The following is a 27,097-nucleotide window of genomic DNA, read 5'->3' on the forward strand; positions in this document are numbered from 1 at the left end:
TTAACTATCACAGTATAGCAGTAAAGCAATACAAGTTTTATCTGTAGACAAGCCCAGAGAGACAGAACTTCCCATGCTGTGCTATATTATTTCCACTCCCCCACCACCCCACTCATGCATACTTTTCAACTCCCTATGGAGATAAAGCTGATGCTACCATTCATTTAAAAATAGTTGGACTCCTAGTGGAATTTGCAAAACGCTGTGGATTTTCAATTAAACTTGCTCCAGCAACACACAACCCCAGTCAGTTTTATGGCTAAACAAATATATTTTTACTGATCCTCTGTGCAGTTTTCCATGTTATATTGTGTTAAAGGAATGCTATCAGCTACTTCTAGATTTAGATTATGTAGATTGTTTTGCTAATAGAAAGAACCTCTGGTGCAAGGAGTGGTTCTGAACTGCTCCCTGTGACAAGAGTGAATGGAAAGGTCGCTTATTGTCATCACTCTTGCAATTCCACACAAAGGTCCAAGTTTCCAGGAGGACACTGGTCCCATGAAAATATTGAAGGAGCAAACAGTTTATCGATTAGCCCCTCCCTGCAAGCAGACTCGAGATAAAGGCAGGATTGTATGAGGACACATGGCCTGATGGATACCTCCTTAATGTCTGATAGTTTGGATAAGCAGCCAAACTATAAAGGGTTGGAAAATTTTTCTGATGTAAAAATGAGATTTCTTTTTCCATCAAAAATTGCCCCAGTTCCCCTCCATTTTCTGAGATCCTCAATCTGAACCTGTTGCAATTCACCTATTGCTAGGTTCAGCATAGAATCTTGAAATAATTTACTCTCCCTGTGATGCTTCTGGGCAATCTGTGCCATTAGTGAAACAGTACAGTCAATCGATAATAACAATTAATGGGATTGACCTACTTGTTAATTACTGGCTCAGGGCCTCTCTTTTTCTCTATAAAGTAAATTTATTTAGCAACCACTAGATGGCCAGGAGGGATTTGGTTTGACAAAAACTTATGCTTATTAAGTTTGAACACATTAGGCTGTAGGGTACAAAAATTCTTACGCTGGTTGTCAGCCAAGCAAACATTTCAGTGAATGCTTTTTAGAAAGGAGAGGCAGGTAGTTGCAATCTTAGTAAATACATATTTTAAAAAAGCATGCAAGTAATCCTTTTAGTGCAGACAACTTGCTCTGTCTTATGCAGCAGGCAACAATAAGGACAGTGATTGCTCTGAAGAGATTACAGTTTAAAAGAGAGATGTTTAGATGACAGGATGCATGAAGAAATCCAGAGTGGGGAAAACCTCGAAGTATACATCAGTTAGATGCATTTGTTACATTCACGCATTGCTATGCAAAATCTGACTGTCCACAGTACATCAAATGTAACCTTTTAATAAGCAGTAGGCTATAAACAGTAGATTTGTCTCACACAATAAATCAGTGACATTAATACCATATGATAGATCTCTTGTGAGCTTCATTTGTACTGGAGAATATTTTAAGATGACTAATAGCAATAAGAATGATTTGATTACTAAGGGCTATTTAATTACGATATCCTCCTCATCAACCTCTTTCCTGTGTACGCTTTTAAAGCATTGCTCCCACCATAAAAAACAACTTCACATTACTGGAATAGTCCCAGAGATTCTGAAACTCCAAATGGGCCTTTTCCTTTTAAACCTCCATGGCTGAGTCAAACTCTCCTGTGTTAAATTCAGAGTAACTCAGCTGATGACCAGAAATCTCATGGGTGCTCCAAAAAGAAAGCATACCATTTTTTAAAATACTATTTCTGGAAGGGCCTTGTCTGTGACACTATTGTGACATGTCATTGTTAGCCATTGGAATTGTCTGACCTAGCCCTGATAGCAATGAGGAGTGGGGAGGAACATGGCAGTGATTACACTGTTCAGAAGAGTAGGTGGATATCTCAATACTTGTGTTAACCTAAAGCCTCTGACCATACTATCCAAACTTTTAAAAAACAGTCTGGCTAACTTTGAATAAGGAGTGAGTTTCAGGCTAATGTACCATTGTTGTCACATCAGTGGTGCAACTGTTAAATATTTGGACCAAGATTTTCAAAAGTGACCAATGATTTTTGGGTGCCCAACTTAAAATACTTTTCATGGAACTTGATTTTCAGACTGGGTTGCTCACCATTTTCTGGAGCCCATCCACTGAGCATCAGATCCCTTTAAGGTGTTTCAGATTGTATACTCAAAAACACATGCACCCAAAATCCCTCATCATTTGAAAATCTTGGCCTTGGTCTTTTATTCTGTTGCATTAAAACTTTGCTACAAAACTTTATTGGTCAGACAGCCAATTTTATATTTTGTTCTTACAACTTTCTCTCTCTCTTTTCATGCAGCATCACAATGTTACATCATCTAGTATTTCTCTTAGGAATGTCGCTGGTAGCCAAAGAAATATTTGCTACAAGCTGCTGTTCCCAAGGCCAAAATGCTTTGTGTTATTTTTGTAACCTCACCGAGGTTCCACCTGTGCTCAGTGACACAGTTGCACTCCTGCTAAGTTTCAACAAAATCAGGCAAGTGAATGCATCCTCTTTCCCTCTGCTGGAACAGTTGCAGATTTTGGAAATTGGAACCCAGTTTGTCTTTCCTGTTACCATAGGGAAAGCAGCTTTTAGGAACCTGCCAAACCTTCGACTCTTAGATTTAGGAGACAATAAGATACTTCATCTGGATCCTGATGCTTTTGTGGAGTTGTCATATGTACATACACTCAGGTTATATCACAACAGTCTTGAGGAGTCCATTCTGGAAGAAGACTATCTTCGAGATATGATCTCCTTAGAATATTTGGATCTGTCTGGAAACAAGATCAAAAGCCTTCGCCCTCATCGCTTATTTTACCATCTAAAATCCTTGCAAATTGTGGACCTGAAAAACAACAGGATATCCAGCTTATGTGAAGGAAACCTTGATAGCTTCCAGGGAAAATTCTTCATACTGTTTATTCTTAATTCTAATAAGTTACATTACTCAATTTCTATGGACGGGGCCAAGTGTGGAAATCCTTTCAAAAACATAGCCCTGGACACCCTGGATCTTGGCGGTAATGGCTGGGGTGTAGATATAATGCAACACTTCTGCACAGCTGTGAATGGGACTTCAATTGTTTTTCTGAAGCTTAGCTATCACATAATGGGTCCAGGATTTGGCTTTAAGAACTTCCAGGATCCAGACCAAGATACATTTGCAGGGCTAGCAAGAAGTGGCGTTCGCTTACTGGATATTTCACATGGTTCTATTTTCTCTCTCAATCCTTATGTATTTCAGAGCCTTGGTGATCTGGAATTGCTGAATCTTCACAATAACAAGATAAATCAGATCCAAAAGCAAGCATTTTTTGGCCTGGGAAACCTAGGAACTCTCAACCTGTCATATAACATTCTGGGGGAGCTGTACGATTACACTTTTGAGGGGCTTCAGAATGTGATGCATATTGATTTGCAACAAAATCATATTGGAGTAATTGCTGGGAATTCGTTCAGGGATTTAAGAAGGTTAAAGATGGTGGATCTCCGGGACAATGCCATTAAAACTCTCCCTTCTTTCCCAGCCATGTTCACTCTTCATTTAAGTGACAATAAGCTAGTATCTGTAGGTAACCAGAGAATAAGTGCAACATTCCTTAACTTGGAAAGAAACAGATTGGACAATCTGGGTGATCTTTATATTCTTTTACAAGTTCCAGATGTGCAGTATCTCTTGTTAAGAAAAAATCGTTTATCTTATTGTGTTAAAAGTGTTGATGTTATAGAAAATAACCAGTTAGTGTACTTGGATCTAGGAGAAAACATGTTAAAGCTTGTGTGGGACAGAGGTTTATGTTTGGATGTGTTCAGGGCACTTTCCAAACTAGAGGTGCTCCACCTGAATAACAACTACCTTACTACCCTTCCACAGGATATTTTTAGTGGTCTAACATCATTAAACAGACTTAACCTAGCCTCCAACCAGTTGTCTTATCTTTCTCCTGGTGTTTTCCCTGAGAGCCTAAAGACACTGAATATGTCTGAAAACCAACTTCTTTCACCTGCCCTTGAGCTCTTCATGACTTTGAGTGTCCTGGATATAACAAATAACAGGTTTTTCTGTGATTGCACTTTAAACACCTGGACAGCATGGTTAAATCAAACCAATGTGACCTTAGCTGGCTCAGAAAATGACACATACTGTGTACTCCCACCTGTTTTCACAAGGGTTCCACTTTCTTCAGTGGCACTTGATAGCTGTAATGAAGACGAACTCCAGAAGCCTCTACAGTTCTCACTGTTCATTTTCACTTCAGTCACTCTGATAATGTTCCTAACAGTAGTCATTATTTTTAGTCACTTTCGGGGGACTTGTTTTGTCTGGTATAAGACCATCAAAGGTGCTCTGCTAAAAGAACGTAAGCAAGCAATAGATAAAAGTGCATATAAATATGATGCCTATTTATGCTACAGCAGCAGAGACTTTGAGTGGGTCCAGAATTCATTGCTAAAGCACCTGGACTCTCAGTATTCTGAGAAAAACAGATTTACTTTGTGCTTTGAAGAGAGAGATTTCCTGCCTGGGGAGGAACAGATCACCAACATCCGTGATGCCATTTGGAACAGCAGGAAGACTATTTGCATTGTGACAAGGCAGTTCCTCAAGGATGGATGGTGCGTAGAAGCCTTTAATTTTGCCCAGAGCAGATACTTTTGTGACCTGAAAGAAGTCCTCATTATGGTTGTGGTTGGGTCACTTTCTCAGTATCAATTGATGAAATACAAACCGATTAGAGTCTTTGTGCAAAGGAGTCAGTACATGCAGTGGCCTGAAGACCATCAAGATATAGACTGGTTTTTAAATAACCTTTCTCACCAAATTCTGAAAGAAAAAAAGGTGAAAAAGAAATCCAGTGTTATAGAAATGCAAACTGTAAGGACAATCTCGTAGTTGGGAGGGTTGTTCATGGTTTGTATTATTAGTGCTATAAAACAGACTTTTGTAATTACATTTTTACTTGTGGCTTGACAGTTACTTAAATAGTCTAAATCCATTTCCACCTGTGGCATGGCAGGAAAGAAGTATGGGCCATGCTTCAGCTTTCCCTGACAAATGGGTAGAATATAATTTCCTTGGTTTAAGTTTTAATAAACATGGTGTCAGCTTTAAAGTCACCAGCAAATGCAATTAACAAATTCAATCACTCTAGGAACTATGGCCCATATTTTCAAAAGAAGCCACCAATTATGGGTGTCTCAAATTTTCGGTGTTCAGATTGGGACACCATGGATCTGATATTCAGAGATGCTGAGCGCTCACAGGTCCCCATGACAATGGGAGGAGTGGGTACTCAGCACTTACAAAAACCAGGTGCATGTTATTGCAAGTTAGGCACCAAATTTATAGGATACTTGAAAATTTGGGTCCATGTGCTGAAAGCCCCCACTAACTAAACTGAATGGGCACATTAACTGATGGCAGTGCCACATTAAGGTCTTGCAATGTCTAATCCTACCATTCATCCCCTACTCACAGAATGTTTTAGTGATCATCATCCTTGCTTGTGATGTTGCATGATCAAGATGGTGTAGGTGTGGGTGTGGGGGAAGTCATGTAAATGTCGCTCACATACACACACACACACACACACACACACACACACTATTGGGTACCATTTTTCACAGAACAACAACATTTTGTAAAGCCACACCACATAGTGTTCGTTTTTTTTAAAAAAAGGGGGATTTACCTCTTCCTTAAAGCCAGGCTTGGAAGGATCACATTTTTATCAGTAAATGTCACTAAACATCAATTTCACCATACATGTACAAACCAACCCAACATTTCCATTAATAATAAATGACATTTAGAAATAGACCAAGAAAGAAAAATGCTGCTTGAGAACGTAATAGAGTTTGATTTAAGGATATTTACTTTGTATATTTTGGCATGTGATGTTGATATGTTTGAACAGTTATAAAGCTTTAATTTTTTGAGATCAGTGTCTACTGTCATTAAATAATTATTGCATGTCCCACCCAGTTATCTGATACCCTCCCAATTTCCCACTACTGTGAAAATTTAAATGGATAAAAATAGAAAAAAAATGCTTAAAAATAAACATTGATATTGTCCATCGAAATTATAAAAACAAATTCTGCCAACCCTACTTATAGCAGATACTGAACAAATAATATATAGTGGTAACTAAAACCTTAGACACTACATGAAGGTCATATTCTAACCTTGATCTTTGGGCACATATCCTGCTGCCATCACCGGGAGAGTCTCTGTGGCTTGAGGGTAGTGTGTATAACCCTACATTTATAGCCCCACTTGGCCATGAACTCATTGGTTGAACTGTTCCTGGACCTTGTGCTTTCTCAGCTCTATGACCTTTTAGCACCAATTTCAAAGATGCTTTGAAATGTATCACCTTTTGCCACTGTAATTGCTGTAGTATGGTTCATGTTTACTTTTTCCCATGTGATAAAACAACAAGCACAGTTTGCCTAGGACTTTGAGATTTAGCTGGCACACATACAGCCCTGGATTATTACATACCTTAGACTTCACCTCCCCCAATATGCTATTTCTGCTCAGTTGTAAAACTACTGTAACTGCCCTAAGTTACAGCTGCTGCTGTTTTCATGTGAAGATTCTTCAGCTTAGCTGCATCAAGGACTGAGGTGGATAAAGACCTTAGAGAGATTTGAACACGCAAAATCACTGAACAAACTTGAAGCCAGTCTTCTGTGCAGTCTACCTTACTCTTCAGGCAACTGTAAGGGAATGCCTTGCATTGGATGGCATGTGGAGCTCCTTACTTTATCACAACACCTACTTTACTATATTTCAAACTACCTCAGTGACATGAGCGTTGTAGTCAATAGGCATTCTACAGGCCTCCCTGAAGCAGGCGTTCCCAGCCTGCACCCACCCTCTGAGAAGGTGAAATAAGGATCATTTCAGTATCAGTTAGTAACTGTTTGCACATCTGTTTCCTGATCAGCTCTGAGGCTGCTTCTGCTCCTGTTGAAATAGTCGGCTCGACTCACTAGGACCTGGAACTGACAGTATGCATTTAGAAAACCAAATTTTAGAAGTGCTCAGTTTGCATGATTTCAGCATTGTAAGAATTAAGGCGGGGGTTCTCAAATGTGTCAGAGAGCGTTAAGAGGCCCAAATCCTGTTCAAATTCAGGAGGGCTAGGGCTGCATTTCCCTAAAGAGCCTTTGAAAAAGCCCGGACTAAAATAATTCTTGTCTTTCAAAAATTATAAATATTTCCAAATGCTTGATTTGATCGGCCAGTCTGCAGGGTACATTACAATGGCAGGGTGACCCTGGGTGCATTGATATGAAAACTAAGCCTGTCTTTTGAGTGTGAAGCATTTCAAAGAGAGAGAGCGTGCGTGTGTTTGTTTGCACATTAATTCAATTACAATTGAACAAAATGAAAAATATCATTAGGGGCCGGGGAGAAACAAACCTTCCATTATTGGGTTAGGAAGAGGCCAGGAATGGACTTTGCTTCGTAAACTGATTGGTCAGTTAGGCCTCATCTGTACACAGAATTTTTGCCACTTTAATTACATGGGTAAAGTTAATGCAGTACAATCCCCTCGTGCGGATGTGGTATAGAGGTGCTTGTGCCATACAGCTTACGCCTATATGGGAAGGACTTTTATACCAGTATAACTGTGGCCACACTAGGGGTTATACTGATATAAAAACTTTGATTTAAAAAAAAAATCACACCCCTAGCTGACTGTCATACTGGACCAAAACCCGTGTGTAGACTAGAATGGTAGAGGATTTTCGTCAGTGAGAAAAAAGCTGGTGAAAGTAGATCGTGAATTAGGCTCATCATCCTCTAGGGGGCGTGATTGGACTGGATAACATCTAGGACTTAGGCAAATTGTACCTAGTCAAAAGCATTGCACAGTAGCTGTTTGCATGTAGGATTGAAGAATTTTCATAATGAATGTGCCACATAAAAAGACTTGAAAAGGAGCTTGCTGCTCTGGCCCGTTACAAAACCCTTTGTACTTTCTACAGCACCTGTGCCTACACTTAATTTTGTTAGTTGTACTGTTCTTGTAGTGCCCTAAACACATCTGACAATTTTTTTAGTGAAATATTTACAGGTCTCCCTGTGAGGTAGACGTTATGCCAAGAAATGTCTGACATTAAACTTTGACTACAGCAATCTCACGGGCCAGGGCATTCTTCTTTCTTTCCCTTATCCCACAGCTTTTCACTTCCAGCTCAAGTATTAGGAGCAAGTTTGAGTCTGTACCACCAAATTCATATCCAGGTCTGGTCTGTGAACTTCCACAGATGGTGGGTAAGTAGAAGGGTTGGATCTGGAAATTTGGATCAGCCCACTGTAGAGATATCTGAGAAATTCATATTCAGGTTTCTGTTCCGACACCCTATGAAATTTGGGGGTTGGATTTTGGTTCAGAGCTATCTCCAGTTAGGCCACTGTTAAGTACTTGTAAAAAGTGTTTTTCATAAGAATATCCCAGGACTTGAGACACCTGCCCATTGCAGCCATCCCACCGTTCACTAGGCTTGTGGGTTCTACCCCTTCGCCCACCTCTGCCTGTCTGTTCTGATTAGAAGCTCTTTGGAACAGGGATTGTCTTTGTGGTCTGTGTTTATACAGCACCTAGCGCCATGGGGTCCTGGGCCTGGATCAAGTTTTCTAGGTGCCATAGTAATACAGATAACAATTGGCAGGCATGGACATGACATGGGGTGGGACCTACTAGAGCCTTTCCGCTTCTTTTTGTCAGCTTCTCTGAAGTGCAAGATTCTTGATTGTCTCATCTCTGTGCATGTCCTGCAGGTCAGAGGTGGATACACAGCACAGGGATTTACTTATCACTCTGGCTTTAGAAAGAGAAGACTTTTAACATTTCTCAGAAGTGCTTGAGAAGATAAAAGCCCTTGGGATAGATTCTGTCTCTCACCCCAGCCCTTATACACCATTCCAGCAGCACACAAGAATTTGAACTGCATTACTAAGAGCTGGAAGAGAAGTTCTTCCGTCATAGGCATAGCATAGAGCTAGCATAAGCAGCCCTACTTTGGCCACTCATAAGCTCCAGTGCAAGGGGTGTGCTTGGGGTCGGAAGAGGGTAGCTGTAGCACGTGCTGCTTTTGAGATTCTAAGCTGCTCCAAACTGTGGTGCATGCCATACGCAGCCTCAGGAGGGTGCTGTAAATCAGAGCACAACCACCTTTGCCCTGCCCTTCCCCTGGGCTGTAATTCTGTGCTGCACCTCCTCAACATCAGTCCAGGGCAGTTCTCTTTGGCTTCCGCCACCCCCTTTGGATTGTATTCTACACCCCAAGCAGAAACGTTTTCCTGACAAAGTTTCTGTGGCCTTGAGTGCTTCGGGTTCCCTTTGCACCTTGGGGTGTTCCAAAACGGGAAGTGGCTGATGCCAGGATATTTTAAGTCATTGCTTTAAAGTTTCTCTTTTTTCACAAACAGTCAGTCATGCTAATACTTATTTCCTCGCTAGTTTGTTAGGAGAAAGTTGCACGTGAGTTCTGGGCTATCCACATCCCTCTGTCTGCAGTGGAAGCCAAACACTCCCCTTTTCTAACCACCCAAACTACTGCAGGCTTTAGCCCCTCACGTCTCCCTGTGAACAAATACAGCTTCCCAGGCTAATGGACCTGCAGCCATTACAATGAGAAGATTCTGAGGGAAGACCACATCAGCCTGCTCACAGGAGCCCCTGATCAACTTCTGTATGCAGCCTTGTCCTCCTCCTCCCAAAGGCCTGGGGGATTGTCAAAAAAGAGCCGTCCATGTACCCTTTATATTACCCTTCTAGCAGGAACCACCAAAACCATCCTGCGCAAAATAAGGGGAATGACTACGTTCGATGAATTAAGCCCATAAATTGAGCCGCAGCCCCATAACTATTGACTGGATTCCCTTCAGGCTTGCTAGGAACATTACTGCTCTATTAGTACTTTATGGCTCTTTCGTTAAAGATACACTCATCAGTTTTATTCACGTCGCTTGATGAACGACATTAAGTCATTGGAGAGCATCCAGAGCAGGGTAGTAAAGTGTGACACAGGCTCTAAAACTGACTATTATGGCGGAAGCCGCTGAATTTATTTGCGGCAGCAGCACAGAGAAGATTTAGTGGACAATGGCTCACCTCCATAAACTACGAGTGGAGGCAGATAGAGACGTGCTACACTGAAACTCAGAGCGTCCCCCATGCAAGGTGCTTTGCAAACGTTAATCCTTGCCAGGAGAAGTATTATTTTCCTGGTATGACAGCTGGATACATTGACATTGAGTGGTTAACTGATGTGCCCAAGATTGTTCAAGGAGTCTTTAGCAAGGCTGGGATTGGCATCCAGGTATGCTGGCTCCAGGGCCTGTCCCAGGACCTGGCAGAGTCTCTGGGGCCATTGAAGGAAATCAGCAAAATATATGTATAATGTACAGATATAATATGGTGAAGGGATCCTCTTCCACCAATATACATAATGTACAGGGCAAGGTATCACAAGGCCACACACTGCTCTCAGATGCACTGGTGCTACCCTACTGAAGTCACTGGGATTGCTGAAGTGCAACAGAAAGAATTTGGCCCCCAGGTACTAGAGATGGCAAAGACCTCTCACTGTAAATCATACAGTCCATCATTTGGCTGGAGCAGAACTGTCCTCTACAGAATTTGCTCCCATCTCAATTTAAATGTCCCAAGTGATGGAGGTTTCTGCCACTTTCCCATGGGTGACTATTCCACATTTTAATAGATCCACCATTAGGAAGTATTCTCCCTGTTCAGCCTAAACCAGAGGTGGGCAAACTATGGCCCATGGGCACATCCAGCCCACGGGACCATCCTGCCTGGCCCCTGAGCTCCCCGCCGGGGAGGCTAGCCCCCAGCCCCTCCCCCACAGTCATGGCGCTCCACGGGCAGTGCTCTGGCCTGCTGCTCCTGTCAGGCAGTGTGGTGGCATGGCTGGCTCCGGCATGGCAAGGGGGGTGGGGAGCGGTGGGCGTTGGATAAGGGGCAGGGGGTGCCAAGGGGCAGTTGGATGGGGCGGAGGTTCTGAGGGGGGAACCAGGGAACAGAAAGCAGGCGGCGTTGGATGGAGGGAGGTTCCGGGGGGGGCAGTTGGGGCGGGGATGTGGATAGGGGTCATGGCAGTCAGGGGCCGGGGTCCCGGGAGGGGGTGGTCAGGGGACAAGGAGCTTTGGATGGGTTGGGGGTTCTGAGGGGGGGCAGGAAGTGGGGGCGGTAGGGGCCAGGCTGTTTGGGGGGCTCAGCCTTCCCTACCCAGCCCTCTATACAGTTCTGCAACCCAAATGAGGCTCCTGGGCCAAAAAGTTTGCCCACCCCTGGCCTAAACCATGGTTTCTGTCATTGCTACCACCAGGGGAGCTGCACTGGTGCGAGGCCACTGATAGGAAAACATTCAAGCCCAGACAAGATGATCAAGGGGGACAATGCTCAGCCTGCACTCTGAGATCTCTATGTGTGCTGCTCAGCTGCACAGTCCCTTTTTTGCCATTGTGTCACATTGCAAACTCATCTCATTTGTTTCTTTCAGCGTTACTGCTCTGCTGAGTCTCCCTGCCAGTGCCTGTGAATGCCTGTGTTTCAGATTACGTTTCCCACCATCTTTTCATGCCACTTGGATTATTTTACAGTAGCTTTAACATGCTCTCTCCTGCTGGAACTGTGAATTCATGCAGCCCAGTTTAATCATCAAAACAGGAACTGTATCTGGCAAAATACTTACCATTTTGCACAAAGAGCAAAGCACAGAAGAGTGGTAAGAGATTTGCAGGGAGTGGAGGGAATACACTGCAAATGGGAGAGAAACAACTCCAAGGAGGTTTCAGAGTAGCAGCCGTGTTAGTCTGTATCCGCAAAAAGAAAAGGAGTACTCGTGGCACCTTAGAGACTAACCTATTTATTTGAGCATAAGCTTTCGTGAGCTACAGCTCACTTCATCGGATGCAAGGATGCAACTCCAAGGAGCAAACTCAGAAGCCAGGGGGCTCACTATAAGGCAGGGAGGGTACACATAGCTCTCCAAACACCATGTCACATTAAAGGGGATGCTCTCTTAACCAGGTGTGGGTTCTGTGCCAAGCAAAAAGGAATGGAGACAGGATACCTTCTTAGGGCCTGATCCTGCACACACTACCAAACATAGTGCATTAATATGATGAGTAACTGGATTGAGTTCAATGGGATAATGATAATTCATGGTAGTAATCACTATGCTTGGTAGCAACTGTTTGCAATTGTTGCCAACCTCAAGCATTAAAAAATCACGAGTCAGGCCTCTGAAAACCACGAGATTGGCTTAAAAAATATTAGTTTTGTTTTTTTAATTGAGTCTCGTTGTATGTACCTTCTGGTTTCTGAGCCTTTAGATCGCATTCGGGTTACATTTTCAAGGTTTTCTATGCAGCCTGAGGGCTTGAAACCAACTGTTTTTTAAAATGACAATGGAGATTCTTACATAATTACAGAAATCGAGGAGCTGGGGCTTTCAGAAGCCCACCAACTATCACACGACTTACAATACAATTATAAGAGTTGGCAACACTCCCTGTACCCTGAATAAAGAGGGGGTTTGTGGGGGTGGAGGAGAGCTTTCAGAATGTGCTTAGACTCCTCACCTTTGTTTTGTATTGTTTATTTGATGTTAAGTAAAACAGCAAAGTGTGATTCCTGTATTAGAAAGAGGAAACCCGAAAGAGAAGCAACAATATTAAGTCTCCTTCAGCAGAGCCATTTTCAATTGATGTCCTCTACCAGGTCTACTATGCTGTTCCAGAGGGCTAGACTTTCAAATCTCAATGCCTCAGTCACCCCCTATATTCAAACACACCTCAGAGTGTGCAAAAGAGCCTGTCCATGTGTGCACAAGAGCTGTTTGCACATGCAGTTAGTAACCCTTTGCTTACCTGCACAAAAATATGTTTTGCCCCTCTTGAGGATGCCCTGAATACCTGGGTTCTCAAAGTTGTGTCTCTGCTGCCCCCCGCAGTGTGATCCTACAGGACTTCACAGCTACAGCAAGGATAGAACGCTGCTCATTCTAATCCACAAGTATGGGCCCACCAAGCTAAAACAGAATGACTTGTAGCAGTTGAGTATTAAGGAATATCAGCTGAGATATTCTGATTCCTCTCAGCAGAGTGCAGCAATGCTCAAAAACACCAGTCCATAAAGTGCATTGCATTAAATTTTGTGGGTGCACCTTAGGCTCCATAGGTTTAACATATAGCATAAAGTCGTACTTTTACCAAAGTTAAGAGCAGTCACCAGAACGTGGTCAAGCCTTTCCCTTTGTACAGATATTGACAAAAGGGGCATTTCCCCATCTTACTCTCCCTTTACTTTTTGTATTGCACATGCCTAGCGTGGTGCATGCTAAACATAAGTCTTTCCTGTCCCAATATGCACAAGTCACTGCAGGTATGACATGAGTTATTTTATAGTGCAAAGTTTGACTATCTAGTCATAGCGGAGCCCATTTGTTTTAGAGGCAGGCTTTTCCTTCCTTTCGGCGAGCCTATTGTTTGCCTTTTCCATTTGTATTAAAAATAAAATCTTTGAAAACTGCAAGTAAGGAGAAAAAAAACTGTATTCCTTCTGAAACTAGCAATTCTCCAAACAGGAAGGTTAGCTCTTTCCTGTTTAGACATTATGTCCAAAGAAAGGAAATTGGGATTTTAAATTGTAATAATAATTACATAAAGCAGTGGTATATAAACATTAATAAGTATCAAAGATGATTGCACTGTTTATTTAGTGTGTGCTGAATGGTATCGCTTTGTTTCGAGTTTTTGTTTGTTGGCCACTTCATGGGCATTACACACAGATGTAGATTCAGGAGCAATGATTCCTCCAGTTTGATCACCTGTATGCCTCACCCAGGCTCTCACAGTATGAGGGGGGCAATATGAGGCTGCCTCAGATCTGTGTGAATTACAGCATAGAGGGCAAATGTATGTCTTCTGCAATGGAGCCAATAGAGAACAAGGTTAGAAAATGACACTGATATGGCAGTGGCTTTCAGAACACAGAAGAATGTATCTGGGCTTCACGTAATTTTAATGCTGACAAAAGGGTGAGTATTTCAGTCCACATTTGTCATCACTGTTCATAACATTGAGCTGGCAACTGAATTTTACTACTGAGATATGGTACTAATCAAATATTGGTATTATTCAAATATTAATAATGTATTAATCAAATATTTAGCACGGATGTGGCACTTCTCATCAGTAGAGCTCATGGTACATTTTAAAGGTGAGTGCATTTTATTATCCTCCATTTTACAGATGGGGGAACTCAGGTACAGGGAAGGGAGGTGACCTGTCTGAGGTTACACCAAGCAATTCGCTGGCAGAGATGGGAATAGAACTCAAGTTTCTTTTTCCAGTCCACTGCCCTATTCACAGGATCATGCTGCCTCCCTTAGTCAGTGAGAGAGAGAAAGAGAGAGAGAGAGTGTCAACCACCAAGGGGAAGAAACAGAAACTCTCCTGAGATGCTAGTACTATTTATTCTACCTTGTAAGATTTTTTTCAAAGTGTATTTTGATCATCAGGGGGACTGGAGTCCTCTGCTTAGCCTCAGAATTAAAGCACTTCAGCACCAGAGTGAATTCTCCACACACTACCCACCAATTTGCCTTAGTCTGGCCTGCAGGGACAATTTTCTAGGAATGAGAAGGTAGTTAAGGCTTGGTGCTTACTAAAGCTGGCACCTAGGCTGCCAATAGCTTTGGCATGATGTGGACACCTGTCCACTAGGCACTTGATTGGGACGACCAATACCAACTCACTTCATGCAGCCATTAAACACTCATTAGAGAGCAGCCCTTTTGGGTCACTACCCATCTTGGTGAGATTTGAACCAGTGATAAATATTCACTGGATATGGCTTCCAGCTGACTCTGCCAGCTTTCCTGAGGCAATCCGGTGTGAGAAAGGGCTCTACAGACAGAAACTGAAAGGGGTGAAGGCCTTGCTGATGGAAGTACCTCAGAGCACCCAGCTTATAAGCTGTGACAAGAATCTCCATCACTGCCTACCTCCCAGCTGATTGCCGGGTTGTTTCCCTGTGGGTGCTTGGGGGTTAAGCTGCAAGGGAGTAAAAAGAGAAGTAGTGAAAATGAGGAAAAGGACCTAGGACCTAACTCAAAGCAGCAGATCCTAGGCCTGTTCTAGGCTCAATCCTGCTTGGGAGCTCCTTCTGAAATACCAGAGTTGCGGGTGGAGGAGTGTCTGTCTTATTCCCCTCCAAACTTCCCACTGGAGAGCTGAAGGATGTCAAAAATGCATCAGCAATTAAGGGGCTACTTTGAAAAGAGGCCATTTTTTTCAAAACAATAAAAACACCAATTAGGGAATTAAATGGAGAGCGAGTGAGAGTGACAGCATAATGGGGAAGTTATATCAAACTAAAGAAAAGAGAAAATAAGAGGACAGGCAAATATCTGGAACAAAGAACAAAGCTGAGCCTTCTTATAGTCTCTTTTTGTCTAGAGGTCTCAAGGTTCATTAATTAGCTCTAACAGTGACCCGTCTGAAAGCTAGACTTCGGGGCCCACACTGCCACAGCTGCTGTGACATACCAAGGCACAAACCAGACTAGTGAGGGGCTGTATTACCCCTGCCCTGTGACCTTGGGGGTCTTACCGTGCCTTGCTGTAGTAGCTCCCACCTGGACCACTCACAAGCAGCCTTCCAGCATGCAAACCACACCCTGAACGTCTGTGTAACTGCAGTCTGCCAGCTATACTGTGATATCGCCAACCTGGGTTATACTGCAGGGTGACCTGCACTCTTCTGGACAGTACAAATCTATTAAGTCATTTATTCCTTTAAGGGAATAATATGCCAGTTTATTGCTTTAAATGGAGCCCAGACACTTCAACTTAAACACACTGGATTAGATAAAACAGTAGCACAAGTTTATTAACTGCAAAGAGAGAGATTTTAAGTGAGTATAATTAATGAGGCATAAAAGTCAGAAATGGTCACAGGAAAAATAAAGATAAAACACTTACTAGTATCAACTTAAGAAACGATCTTGGTTGCAAAGCAAACTTTCTCACCACATGCTCCAGCAGATTACTGACCAAATTTTGCAGCCAGGAGCCCTCCCCCAGGGTCCAATGGATCTTTCACTTTGTCTTCTCAGGTATGGAGAATGAGGTAGGCAGGGAGGGGCGGGTGCCTTAGAGTGTTTGGCCCTCATTTTTATAGTTTCAGTCCTCTTCTTGAAAAACATTTTTAGCTGAGACCCAGGAGACAAAGAGTCTATGTGGAAGGATGTTCTCTGCTGGGTTCCCCCCTCCACCCCCCATTTGAACTTCCTTTGTTTTCCCTCCTTCCTTGATGACTCTCTTTACTGCTTAAATGCAAATTAAGGCAAGCATATATTCCTTTCTTTGTTTAGGACAGACCTGTCTTCTGCCTGGGTAGGGCTGTGGGGTTTGGAATGTGTTAATATCATACAGAAGAATCTGATAACTTCACATACAATGTTGACACTCATTTTACCAGGACAATACTGACCAGCAAATTATGATTGTTAAAATGATACCTTACTAGGTATACTATGTACAAAGATTATTAAAATAGTGTGTAGAGTGTAACTATTGAGGGGTGGATTCTGTCACAGCTGCAAACTGATCTGGGGTCCTCCCCAAAATCAAGGCATCTTTGGGAATTGTTTTCAAAGACCAGTCTTGAGAAGTTTATAGCAGGGAGCAGAGATGGGGCTGTGAGAAATCCATTACCTAGCTGAGATCCTTTGGTGAGGAGTATGATATAAGTACCTAGACAGATAGTTTTGTAGGAAAAATTTCCAACTCTCGCAATTAGTTTTCCAGTTTGAAGGCTATAGTTGCAAGGAAAGGAGCAAGAAACTTAGAGCCTGATTTTCAGAAGTGCTGAGCACTCACAATGTCATCTGAAGTTATTGTGGGCTGCAGGTGCTAGCAACTCTAAAAATCAAGCCATTGCTTTTTTAAAATGAAAGAGTAGCCCTGACATTTCTAGTGGATCTGATGGCACTAGGTTACATGTAAGTTTCCTCCCAGCCAGATACCTACAGCTGAACCAGCTCCTCTGTTGAGTAGAAGCCAATGGGAGAAGCAGGCACCCAGGAAGGTGCTTGGCACTTGGTAGGGACACACCTCGAGAGACGAGATGATTAAGATATAGATCAATAAAAGCTAACTAGAGTGACAATATTCACTAGCCTGTATCTTTAAAATTCAATTCAGGAATCATTTGGAACCTGACTTGCTGGAGAACAGACTCTAGTGAGGCACAGTCGTGCCAATTTAGTTTAAATAAAATTGGAATTCCTTCCTCTCAGTCCCTGGACCTTCACCCAGGTGTCACAGTCATGAACCCAAGCTGAACTTTTTCCAACATTTGAAAATAATCAATTAGCTTTCCTCCCTCTTCCCCCCATTGTTTCTATGTTTGTGCAGTTCTCCTCTCCCAGATTCTGGGGATGAAAGTAACAAATCACATGAGAAGAACTTGTCTCCATAAAATCTTCAGTCCCGTGTTAGACTCAAAAGATTCCAATAAGCAATTGGACCAGCACTCTGAACATTTGAGATCCACCCCTCAGTTGCCAGAAGAATATCCTCAGTGTTAAAGCCTAGAGTAAAAAAAACAGAACAAAATGGTAACGTTGGTGATAACTGAAGCTTCATCATCCAATGGTGGTCCCTATGTGTATTCTACACATGGGTACCATGCGCGCCATATGCCTGAAGCTGGGAGTTTTTCCTAGCAGTGTTCATTGACCCACACATGGGCACTATCTCCCCCATGCTCTCAACCGAGTGTAGAAGGAGCGGTGTGAGTTCACGCCTCTCCAGTTCCCTCTCACCACCACATAGTCTGAGTCGGAACCCTGTCCTCCTTTGCTCTTCTAATCGCTAAAAGAGTTTTTGTATATATTTGCTGTTTAGAAATCTTAGTGGTATATATAGTCCAGTAAAGTGTAAGAATACCCCGCACCCCCAGTCGGGCAGAAATCCTCTTTACCCCAAGGACTATGTCCAGGGTCCCAGGCTTCAAGAACTGTGACTCCTGCCCTCACCCCTTTTCCATGAGTGATGAACATCAGTGGGGGCCTTTAGTGTCTGAGTGAGGTGTACATCTCTGTGAAGTGCATCATCTGCAAGTCCTTCCCATGCAGAACCAGAGAGGCCTGAGAGCTCAGGCTGAGGAAGCACCTGATGAGGCCCTGATCTGATCCTGGCCAGGAAGACCCCTGTACATAGGCCTCAGCTGGCCAGCTGTGCCCCTCTGAGCACATGCCATGGAGCAGAGCCGCTGTCCAAAAGCCCAAGGACTAAGGACACAGGGCTCCCCATGACAGTAAGAAACATTTTCATAAGCATGAGGGCAGATCCCCACAAAAAGCACATTCCCCTCCCAAGTTGTGCCAGGTTGGGTGAGATGTCTTGTATGGATCCCATGGAACTGGTGCCAGAGCCCCCTGGCAACTGGAAGGGAAGGTGAAGAAGAAGAGGAATCAGACAGTGACTACGATACCAGGACACAAAGACAGGCAAATCTCATCCACGGTCCAGATGTACCACAGGAACCACTTCGGCAATATGGAGACCAGCGAGCTCTTTCAGCTGAACTGGGTTCCTTCCGTGTCTCAATGGGAACCTTGCAGACTCCAGGCCATATGGAGACTTTTCTGACACTGAAGGAAGTCTTCCGCCCCTATCCAGTTTCCACTTCTGTCGGACCCAATGGTTCTCAGGGAGGTTCCTATCCCGGAGGATGAACCACTTCTACAGTTTCAGGAGAGACTCCCTTTAACTATCTATCAGACAGGGCCTCCGGGAACCAACAGTACCACTGTTTCTGACAGCACCATCATCAGACTCAGAGAAGATAGTCCCACCGATGTCTCCAACCTGTCTCAGGAGCTTGGACAGAGCCACGGCAACCCTTCCACCTGGCTATGACCCTAGCCCCAGGCTGGGACTCCTGGTATCAAATCCCAAGGGGACAAATAGATCTGTCCTCTGGCCATACCGGGGCCCCAGGGACCCTTATAGCAGATGCCCAGCACCATCACAGGAGTCCTACTGCTCTTCCTCCTCTTGTCTGTCGATTCTGTCGGTGTCTGAGGAGGAAGATGCTGAGCTGGTACCACCAGTTCTGACTGGAGTCTCCTCATCACTGGATGACACGGTCATCCCATTGCCACCCTCTCCACCAGATGACCACCAACAATATCAAGATCTGCTCCAATGGGTGGCGACTGACTTGCAAATCCCACTGGAGTTGGTCCAGGACCCCCAGCACTGTCTCCTGGACATCTTACAGCCACAGGGACCATCCAGCGTGGCCCTTCCTATAAACCAGGCCATACTGGAATCAGCCAGAATGGTCTGGAACACACCGGCAACATGTGTTCCCACCCCAAAGCGAGCCAAGAGATGCTATTTTGTGCTGGTCAAAGGGGCTTATTTCCTCTTTACACACCCTGCCCCTAATTCACTGGTAGTGCAAGCAGCTGTGGAAAAGGCTCAGCACTACCTGCAGAAATCCAGTACCAAATAAAGGGTCAAAGAGGCTGGATCTCCTGAGCAGGATGGTCTTCTCCTCCTCAGGCCTTCAGTTTCATTTAGCCAACTACCAGGTTGGCTAAATATGACTTTAATACGTACACCAGACTGGCAGAGTTCAAAGACAAACTCCCTGTGGAAGATCAGGCCCAGTTCCAGTCTGTGGTGGATGAGGAAAGGCTAGTGGCAAAGGCAGCTCTCCAGGCCCCAGTGGCTGTGGCTGACACTGCATCCCAGGCCTTGGCCACAGGGATGGTCAAGTGTATAGACTCTTGGTTCCAATTAACGGGCTTCCCAAGGGAGGTCCAAAATACTATTCAGGACCTCCCTTTCAACTAGGTCAATCTTTTCAGTGAAAAGATGGATGAGTCTCTGCATTCCCTGAAGGACTCAGGATCCACCCTGAGGTCCCTGGGGACTTACACTCCAGCCTCCAGGAGAAAACATCAAAACCGGCCCTTCAGACCACAGCCTCCTTCCTCCTGGCTCTCCGACTACCAACATTCACCTGAATCTTCTTGCAAGCGACCGAGATCCCAGCCCCAACCACTACCACATCCTCCCAACCATGGGCTAAAGGCCACTTTTCACATATAGGTCAAGACCCACACACCACCATCAATGCCGCCAACTTTGCCACCCATCTTTGGAGGCCAACTCACCTTCTTCGCCCACATTTGGAACAAGATCACCATGACAGTTTAGTTCTGGAGATTATCCATCATGGATATTCCACAGAGTTCCTTTCTTTCCCTCCTCACAAGCCTACCACACAGCTCCCCTGGGGAACCCCTCCCACCTTCAACAAAAGGCAGACTCCTTATTCCACTGGGGAGCAATAGAGAGCAACCCCCTTCAATACCAGGGAAGAGGGTTCTTCTCCCCATATTTCCTTGATGCCAAGGAAGGTAGAGGGCAGAGACCCATCCTGGACCTTCGACAGCTCAATATTTTCATCAGGAAGCTGAAATTCAGGATGATTACACTGGCATCAATAATCCCCGCCCTCCAGAAGGGACTGTGGTTCACAGCTCTAACATGAAGGACTCATATTTCCATGTGAACGTTCACCCATCACACAAGAAATTCCTATGATTCAGGATTGGACAGCAATGCTACTAGTTTTGCATCCTTCCCTTTGGTCTTGTGACAGCACCAAGGGTCTTCAGGAAAGTATTCTCAGTAGTAGCGGCCCAGATGTGACACCTGAGACATATGTCGTTCCCATACTTAGACGACTGGCTTCTGGTGGGACATTTCCGACAAGAAGTTGTCTTTGCAATAGAGATTCTTTGACGCCTCCTTGCCTCGTTAGGGATCTGCATAAACTAAGACAAATCTGTGTTGTCACCCACAGAAATGTTACATTTCATAGTAGCAACGCTGGACTCGGTCTTGGCACAAACTTTCCTTCCAACAGACAAATTTTATGCGATGAACAGCCTGATAATTTGCATTACCCACAAGCCCTGCACAACGGTGCATCAGTGCCTCTCCCTATTGAGCCATATGGCTACCTGCACGTATCTGACACCTTTTGCCAGGCTTCACTTGTAGTACTTACAAGACTGGCTCCACTCAACCTTCCAGCTGACTAGGGACCTCATTGACTCTATTATTCCCTCAGGAGCTCTTGCCTCTCTTGCTTGGTGGTCCAACCTGACCAAGATCATGGTGGGGACCCACTTCAGTCCTCCAATACCTAGGGCCACCATCATGACGGATGCCTCCCCGACAGGATGGGGTGCTCATCTGGACTGCCACGCAGCCCAGGGTATGGAGATACCACAGGAAGCCAGGCTGCATATAAATTTTCTGGAACTTGGAACAGTCCACCTAGCCTGAAAGGCCTTACTTCCCCTCATCCATTCCCTCCGTGTGCAAATCCTATCGAACAATATCACTGCAGTGGTCTATATAAACAAACAGGGAGGAGCAAGATCTCATCTCCTCTGCCTGGAGGTAGTCAGGCTGTGGCGTTGGTGTGTCACAAATCAGGTTACCATATAGGCTGCATACCTCCCGGGCGTTCAGAACTCCTTAGCAGACAGACTAAGCAGACAGACTAAGCAGAAGTCTCTACACAGGCCACAAATGGGAAATACACTACACAGTACTGACCAACATCTTTGCACAGTGGGGTACTCCCCTCTTTGCATCCCAGACTAACAGAAAGTTTCCCATGTACTGCTCCAGGGGGGCTGTAGGCAGCGACTCACAGGGCGATGCTTTCCTGCTTCCCTGGATGGGTGACCTCCAATACGCCTTTTCCCCTATTCCCCTCATACCACAAGTTCTCTGGAAGACTCACTGAGACGCAGCTACCATCATCCTCCTAGCACCCTATTGGCCCAGTTCTGGTTCACTGATCTCCTAAAATTGTCCACACGCCCACCCATCAGAATCTGTCTGTTGCCAGATCTCCTGACATAAGACCACACCAGGCTCAAGTACCCCAAACCAAGCTCATTCCACCGCACAGCCTGGTGTTTGGATGGGTGTTGGACCTAGAAAACTCATGCTCTGCCTCGGACCAGGAGATCCTTAACCAAAGCAGGAGAGAGTCAACCAGAACATGCTACTGGTCTAAATTGTGCCACTTCTCAGTTTGGGTGCACCGCCACCACCATTCCCTCGCCATGGTGAGCATGCCAGTTATCCTCGACTATCTCCCTGCCCTGAAAACTCTTAGCTCGCTGTGTGTACACCTAGCAGTGATTAAACATGCATAATCTTAATTTTCTTTTTTTTAAATAAAAACAGTGTACAAAACATTTAGCAATTAAGATAACCTGAACATTCCTGTCTTGTATTTTAGCTCGCTGTTTGTACACCTAGCAGTGATTAGCACTTTCCTTCCCCTGGTGGAGAGATGCTCTATCTTCACGCACCCGACAACAGTACGCTTTATGAAAGGCTTGATCTGAATCTTCCCACCAGTCATCAAACCTTGCCCCAGTGGGACCTTAACCTCGTCCTGTCAAATCTCCCAGGGCCACCCTTTGAGGGCCAACCTGTGCCATGACCCACCTCTCCATGAATGTGGCATTCTTGGTAGCCATCACTTCGGCCAGAGGGGTCGGTCAGCTAGTGGCCATGATGGCAGACCTCTTCGTCCCCAAGATTGTGTCCAAATTCAATAACAACCAATTAATGCTCTTACCTGTAATTTTTCCAAAACCTCATGCCTCTCCTGAGGACAAGAAACTACACTCCCTTGACATCAGACACACCCTGGCATTCTACCTGCAGAGAAGCAGCTCATTAGAAAGTCTCTGAGACTCTTTGTCGCCGTAGCAGAAAGATCAAGGGGCCAAGCCATATCCTCACAGAGAATTTCTACGCGAGTCTAAGGAAGCATACTAGAATGCTACAGGATAGCAAACATTCCCCCTGCTGGGAGTGTTCCAGCTCACTCCATGTGAGCGCAAGCAGCCTCCATGGCATCCTTATCTGATGTCCAGTTGCAGGACATTTGCAAAGCTGCAACTTGGCGATCTGTCCACACATTTACTGCACACTATGCCCTAACTCAAGCGACAGCTGCAGATGCAGTAATAAGAAGGGCTTATAAGCAGAAATTACAAGCAGGTCTGCCGCCAGCCTCCTCACACCCACGTCCAGGCCAATCACTGCTCACAAGTCGCCTACATGTGGAATTCACATAGGCACCAGCATTCAAAGAAGAAGAGATTATTTACTGTAACTGGAGGTTCTTTGAAATGTATGGGCCCTATCTGTATTCCACCACACGCCCTCCTTCCCCTCTGCCTTGGACTAGAGAGGGAACTAGAGAGGTGTCTACCTGTATTGCCCCTTATGCCCTCAGTTGGGAGCACGAGGGGAGATACTGCACATGTACGAGTCAATGGACAGTGCTTGGAGAAATTTGCAGACTCAGGCGCATGGCGTGCGTGCATATCTATGTGTAGAATAAAGATAGGGACCTCACAATCTCAGAAATCCTCCAGTTACAGTAAGTAATCTCCTCTTCCAGTGGGGAGAAGGAGTAAATATACACTGTAGCATTGGCCTGTCTCCAAGGATCAAGTGCTCCCCTTCAAAAACCCATTGTTGGCATTTGTTGGCACCACAGTTGGTTCCAGTCTCAGCAGATAGATCAAGGAATGAATGAGAAAGGAAGAATGGTCCAGGGATTAGTGTGTGCGCATGGAACCAGAGAGACCCAAGATCTATTTCCCTCTCTGCCACAGGCTTCCTGTGTGATCTTGGATAAATCAGTTTGTCTCTCCATGCCTCAGTTCCCCATCTGTAAAATGGGAATAATATTTCCCTGTTTCAAAGAGGTGTTGTGAGGAAAAATACAGAGTGTGAGGTGCTCAGCTAATATAGTAGTGGGGGGGGGGCCATGTAAGTACCCTCTCAGTGGGGTCAAAGTCCATTTCCTCAACATCAGAGTTGAGGCACACGCGATGGGTATCATGCTCTACCATGGTCCTTAGCCATACCTATTGTGTGCATGAGATACAAGTGCTTCACTGACTGCAGGTTTCATCATCACGCAAGTTCACATTAAGAAGAACATTCACCCAGGACAAACACTACCTATTTCAGTGGTTCTGCTAAAACTGGAAAATCTTTCCTATTTACCAGCAATGTAAAAAGAAAATAATACTGGTCAATAGGAAATGGGAACCAGCTCCCTCTGTGTGTTTTCCTTTTAGAGTATTTTCTCATATTTCTGTGGTCCTTTGTACTAACAGTGTCCTTTTCATCAGTGTTCTTCTCTGAAGAGGCTCATTCATAATATTCTCATTTGAGTATATACACATGCGCCTTCTTGATACTTAAAAAAAATCTACAACTTCATTCATACACCAACACACATATCAAAGAGCTGTAAAAAAAACAGGAAATTTGCTCACAGCCACGTTCTATTTTCAGACTTGGACTGGCTTTGGGAATTTTACAATATTGAGAGGACTTGGCAGTATGACTGTATTTCCTCACCAGGACATGTCTGCAGACAGAACAACATGTACAGTACACCTTGTGGGGAAGGAACAGGCTACCCTTCAGACTAGGGCATAGAGATCAATGTTTATGCCATGCTCAATTGGTAGCTGGAAAACACCTCCAATAAGCCACTAGAATCTCTGTGAAGAGGTAGGCAATTAGGGGTGGAGTCAGCCATTTCAATGTACAAACAATAGGCCCGTCTGCTGCCCCTTGCTTGCATTGTACCTCATAATGAGTAAGGGTCTGGCTATACAGACATTTTTATTGTGTTAGAGCAGTGGTTCCCAAACTGTGGTTCGCGAAATGTTACAGGGGGTTCTCGGGAAAAAAATTCCGTAATGGCAGACAGAGCTGTCCCTAGGGACCCTGGGCAGCACGGGGCCAGCAGCCCTTAGTCCCTGGACTTCCAAGAGCTAAGCAGATCAAAGCAAGCATATCTATCACTCTGAGGAGATTTAAACTTCAAGACTCATAAGAAATGGAAAGGGAAGTAGATATTTTTTGCTGTTTTTAAAATTAAATAGGCAGCTAGTATTGTTTTTAAAATTATTATGAAGAACAAGTTTAAGCTTTGTTGTAACATGCATTGTTTGTCTGGACTGCTCAAGACCTGAATCCTTGTGTAGGAGGAACTCTTTGAGTTGGCTTCTTAAATACCTTCATGCTGTTTCACATCTAATACTCCTTGATGAAACATAGGAGCCTTGTCTGACAACAGGCTTATTCAAAGTGATACAAGCTATGAAAATGAGATCTTGGAAGAGTATCGCCGTTTTCATAATGTAATAAATACTTTAATGGTAAATAATAATAATAAATAGTGTGTAATAAGCATGTCATAACAACAAATTTTATGTTTCCAAGATCACAGTTTTTATAATTTATACTCCATTTAAAGGAGAAACTCCCTGGAAATATTCATTTTAGGAGGGGGTTCGCGAGACTTGACATTTTAGTGAAAGGGGTTCACAGGTTGTTGAAGTTTAGGAACCACTGTGTGAGAAGATGGGTTCGTTACTAGCTGTATAGGTGGCGTTGGACCAAACTGCGTTTTATTCATGGTGAAGCACTGTAAAGTTCATGGTTAAAACAGTTTGATTCCTTCTCTGTTTGACCAAAACATGGTAGAATAAATTCAGGAGATTATCCTGATAGACTATGGTTCTAAAAACTGCCATGTAGATGCAGGGGGTGCAGTTAGATTGTGTAGTAATAAGAGGTTTAAGGAAGAACAAGGAACCAGCCAGCAGCCAGGGCATTACAATTTTTCTACCATGCTTTAGTGTTGATCCTATGGCACCTGAGGAATGCACCACAATCCTTTTAATTGACACACCCCAGGGATCACCTGTTATGCTGATAGAGTGGCTGTACTGGGTTAGGTGAAGCCACTTAAAAGTTTAGAGATTTTAAACAACAAAATACTGGATTATATAAAACTCAAGTCTAAAAGGGACACTGGCCACATTCCCATTTTCTTTAGTCTTTTTTCTTCTCTAATCAACCAGTAGGCCACAGTTTAGGGTTTCACCCATAACACTGGGTCAAATACCACTAACTACTTCGGGAAGCATTCAAGCAATGCAATGGATGCTGGCCTGATTAAGCAGTAGTCATTACCATTCATGGATAAGCTATATTAGTCCCCTGTAGTCTAGGTCTACAGTTTAGGTAGGGCCCTGTAACTTATCTTAGCTCTCCATGTGCTCAGTCCCTCAGGACCATTAGGGAAGTACCCCTCAGTGCTGCGGCACAGGGGCTACAAGGGACCTGCTGGAGCATTTGGGGTCTTTCCCTCCACCTGGATCCTTCACAGAAGAGGTATTCAGTTAGAACAGACAGCTGTGAACAGCACCTAAGGCTGCGTTGAAGGTTTATTTTACTCTGATTTTATTTTTAATTTTTCTGCATGAGGCAGCATCTCTAGTGCCCCAAGGTACGCCCTCCACAGACCCATACACAATATGCATTAGAGACAGTGGTGGAGGAGGAGCCTTGCTGAAGATCCTGGGTTTTATTCAGAGCCCAGCTATGGTTCCTCTGCACAAAGATTGCACTTTCTGGCCTCATACATGGATGTTCTTGCGCTCTGACATGGTTGTGGTTTGTGACTTGTAAATGAGCCTCATTGTGGTTCTCAGCCAAGCTCAGAATTCACCAAGTTCTTCATTCAAGAAAATGTGACTCTCCAAACTTTGGCTTCTTCATTTTCCTCCATGATTCTGCAACAAGGAGATGGGGAGGAGCATGCCTGGAGAGTTGTGAGCTGCTCTTTCTCTGTGACCCTGCTGAGGCCCTTCGACTCCTGTTGGAGTTCTCCCCGCCTCCTGCTGACTGTCTTTCACTGGCATGACAAAGCAGCACATCTTGTTTGAACCCAGGAACCTTTGGCTGGGTCCCTCACCTTCCGAGCTCCAGGATATATAAAGTAATGGGGCCTGATGACCATGTTTGATTGGTCTACACACTAAAATTGGGCTGCCCTTTGGAAAAAA

The 27,097-nt window shown here is 44.3% G+C and overlaps 2 protein-coding genes across 2 annotated transcripts in view; one reads left to right on the forward strand and one right to left on the reverse strand.

The window, feature by feature from the left end:
* Positions 1 to 27,097, reverse strand: part of BROX (BRO1 domain and CAAX motif containing) — a 493,186-nt gene that overhangs the window by 209,856 nt on the left and 256,233 nt on the right. The window lies entirely within an intron of this gene.
* TLR5 (toll like receptor 5) lies at positions 2,353 to 4,929 on the forward strand. The gene has a single exon (XM_077811929.1). The coding sequence runs from the start codon at positions 2,353 to 2,355 to the stop codon at positions 4,927 to 4,929; it is 2,577 nt and encodes an 858-aa protein (XP_077668055.1).

This window comes from Eretmochelys imbricata, chromosome 3, assembly GCF_965152235.1.
Source record: "Eretmochelys imbricata isolate rEreImb1 chromosome 3, rEreImb1.hap1, whole genome shotgun sequence".
In the NCBI taxonomy this organism is placed as follows: Eukaryota; Metazoa; Chordata; order Testudines; family Cheloniidae; genus Eretmochelys; species Eretmochelys imbricata.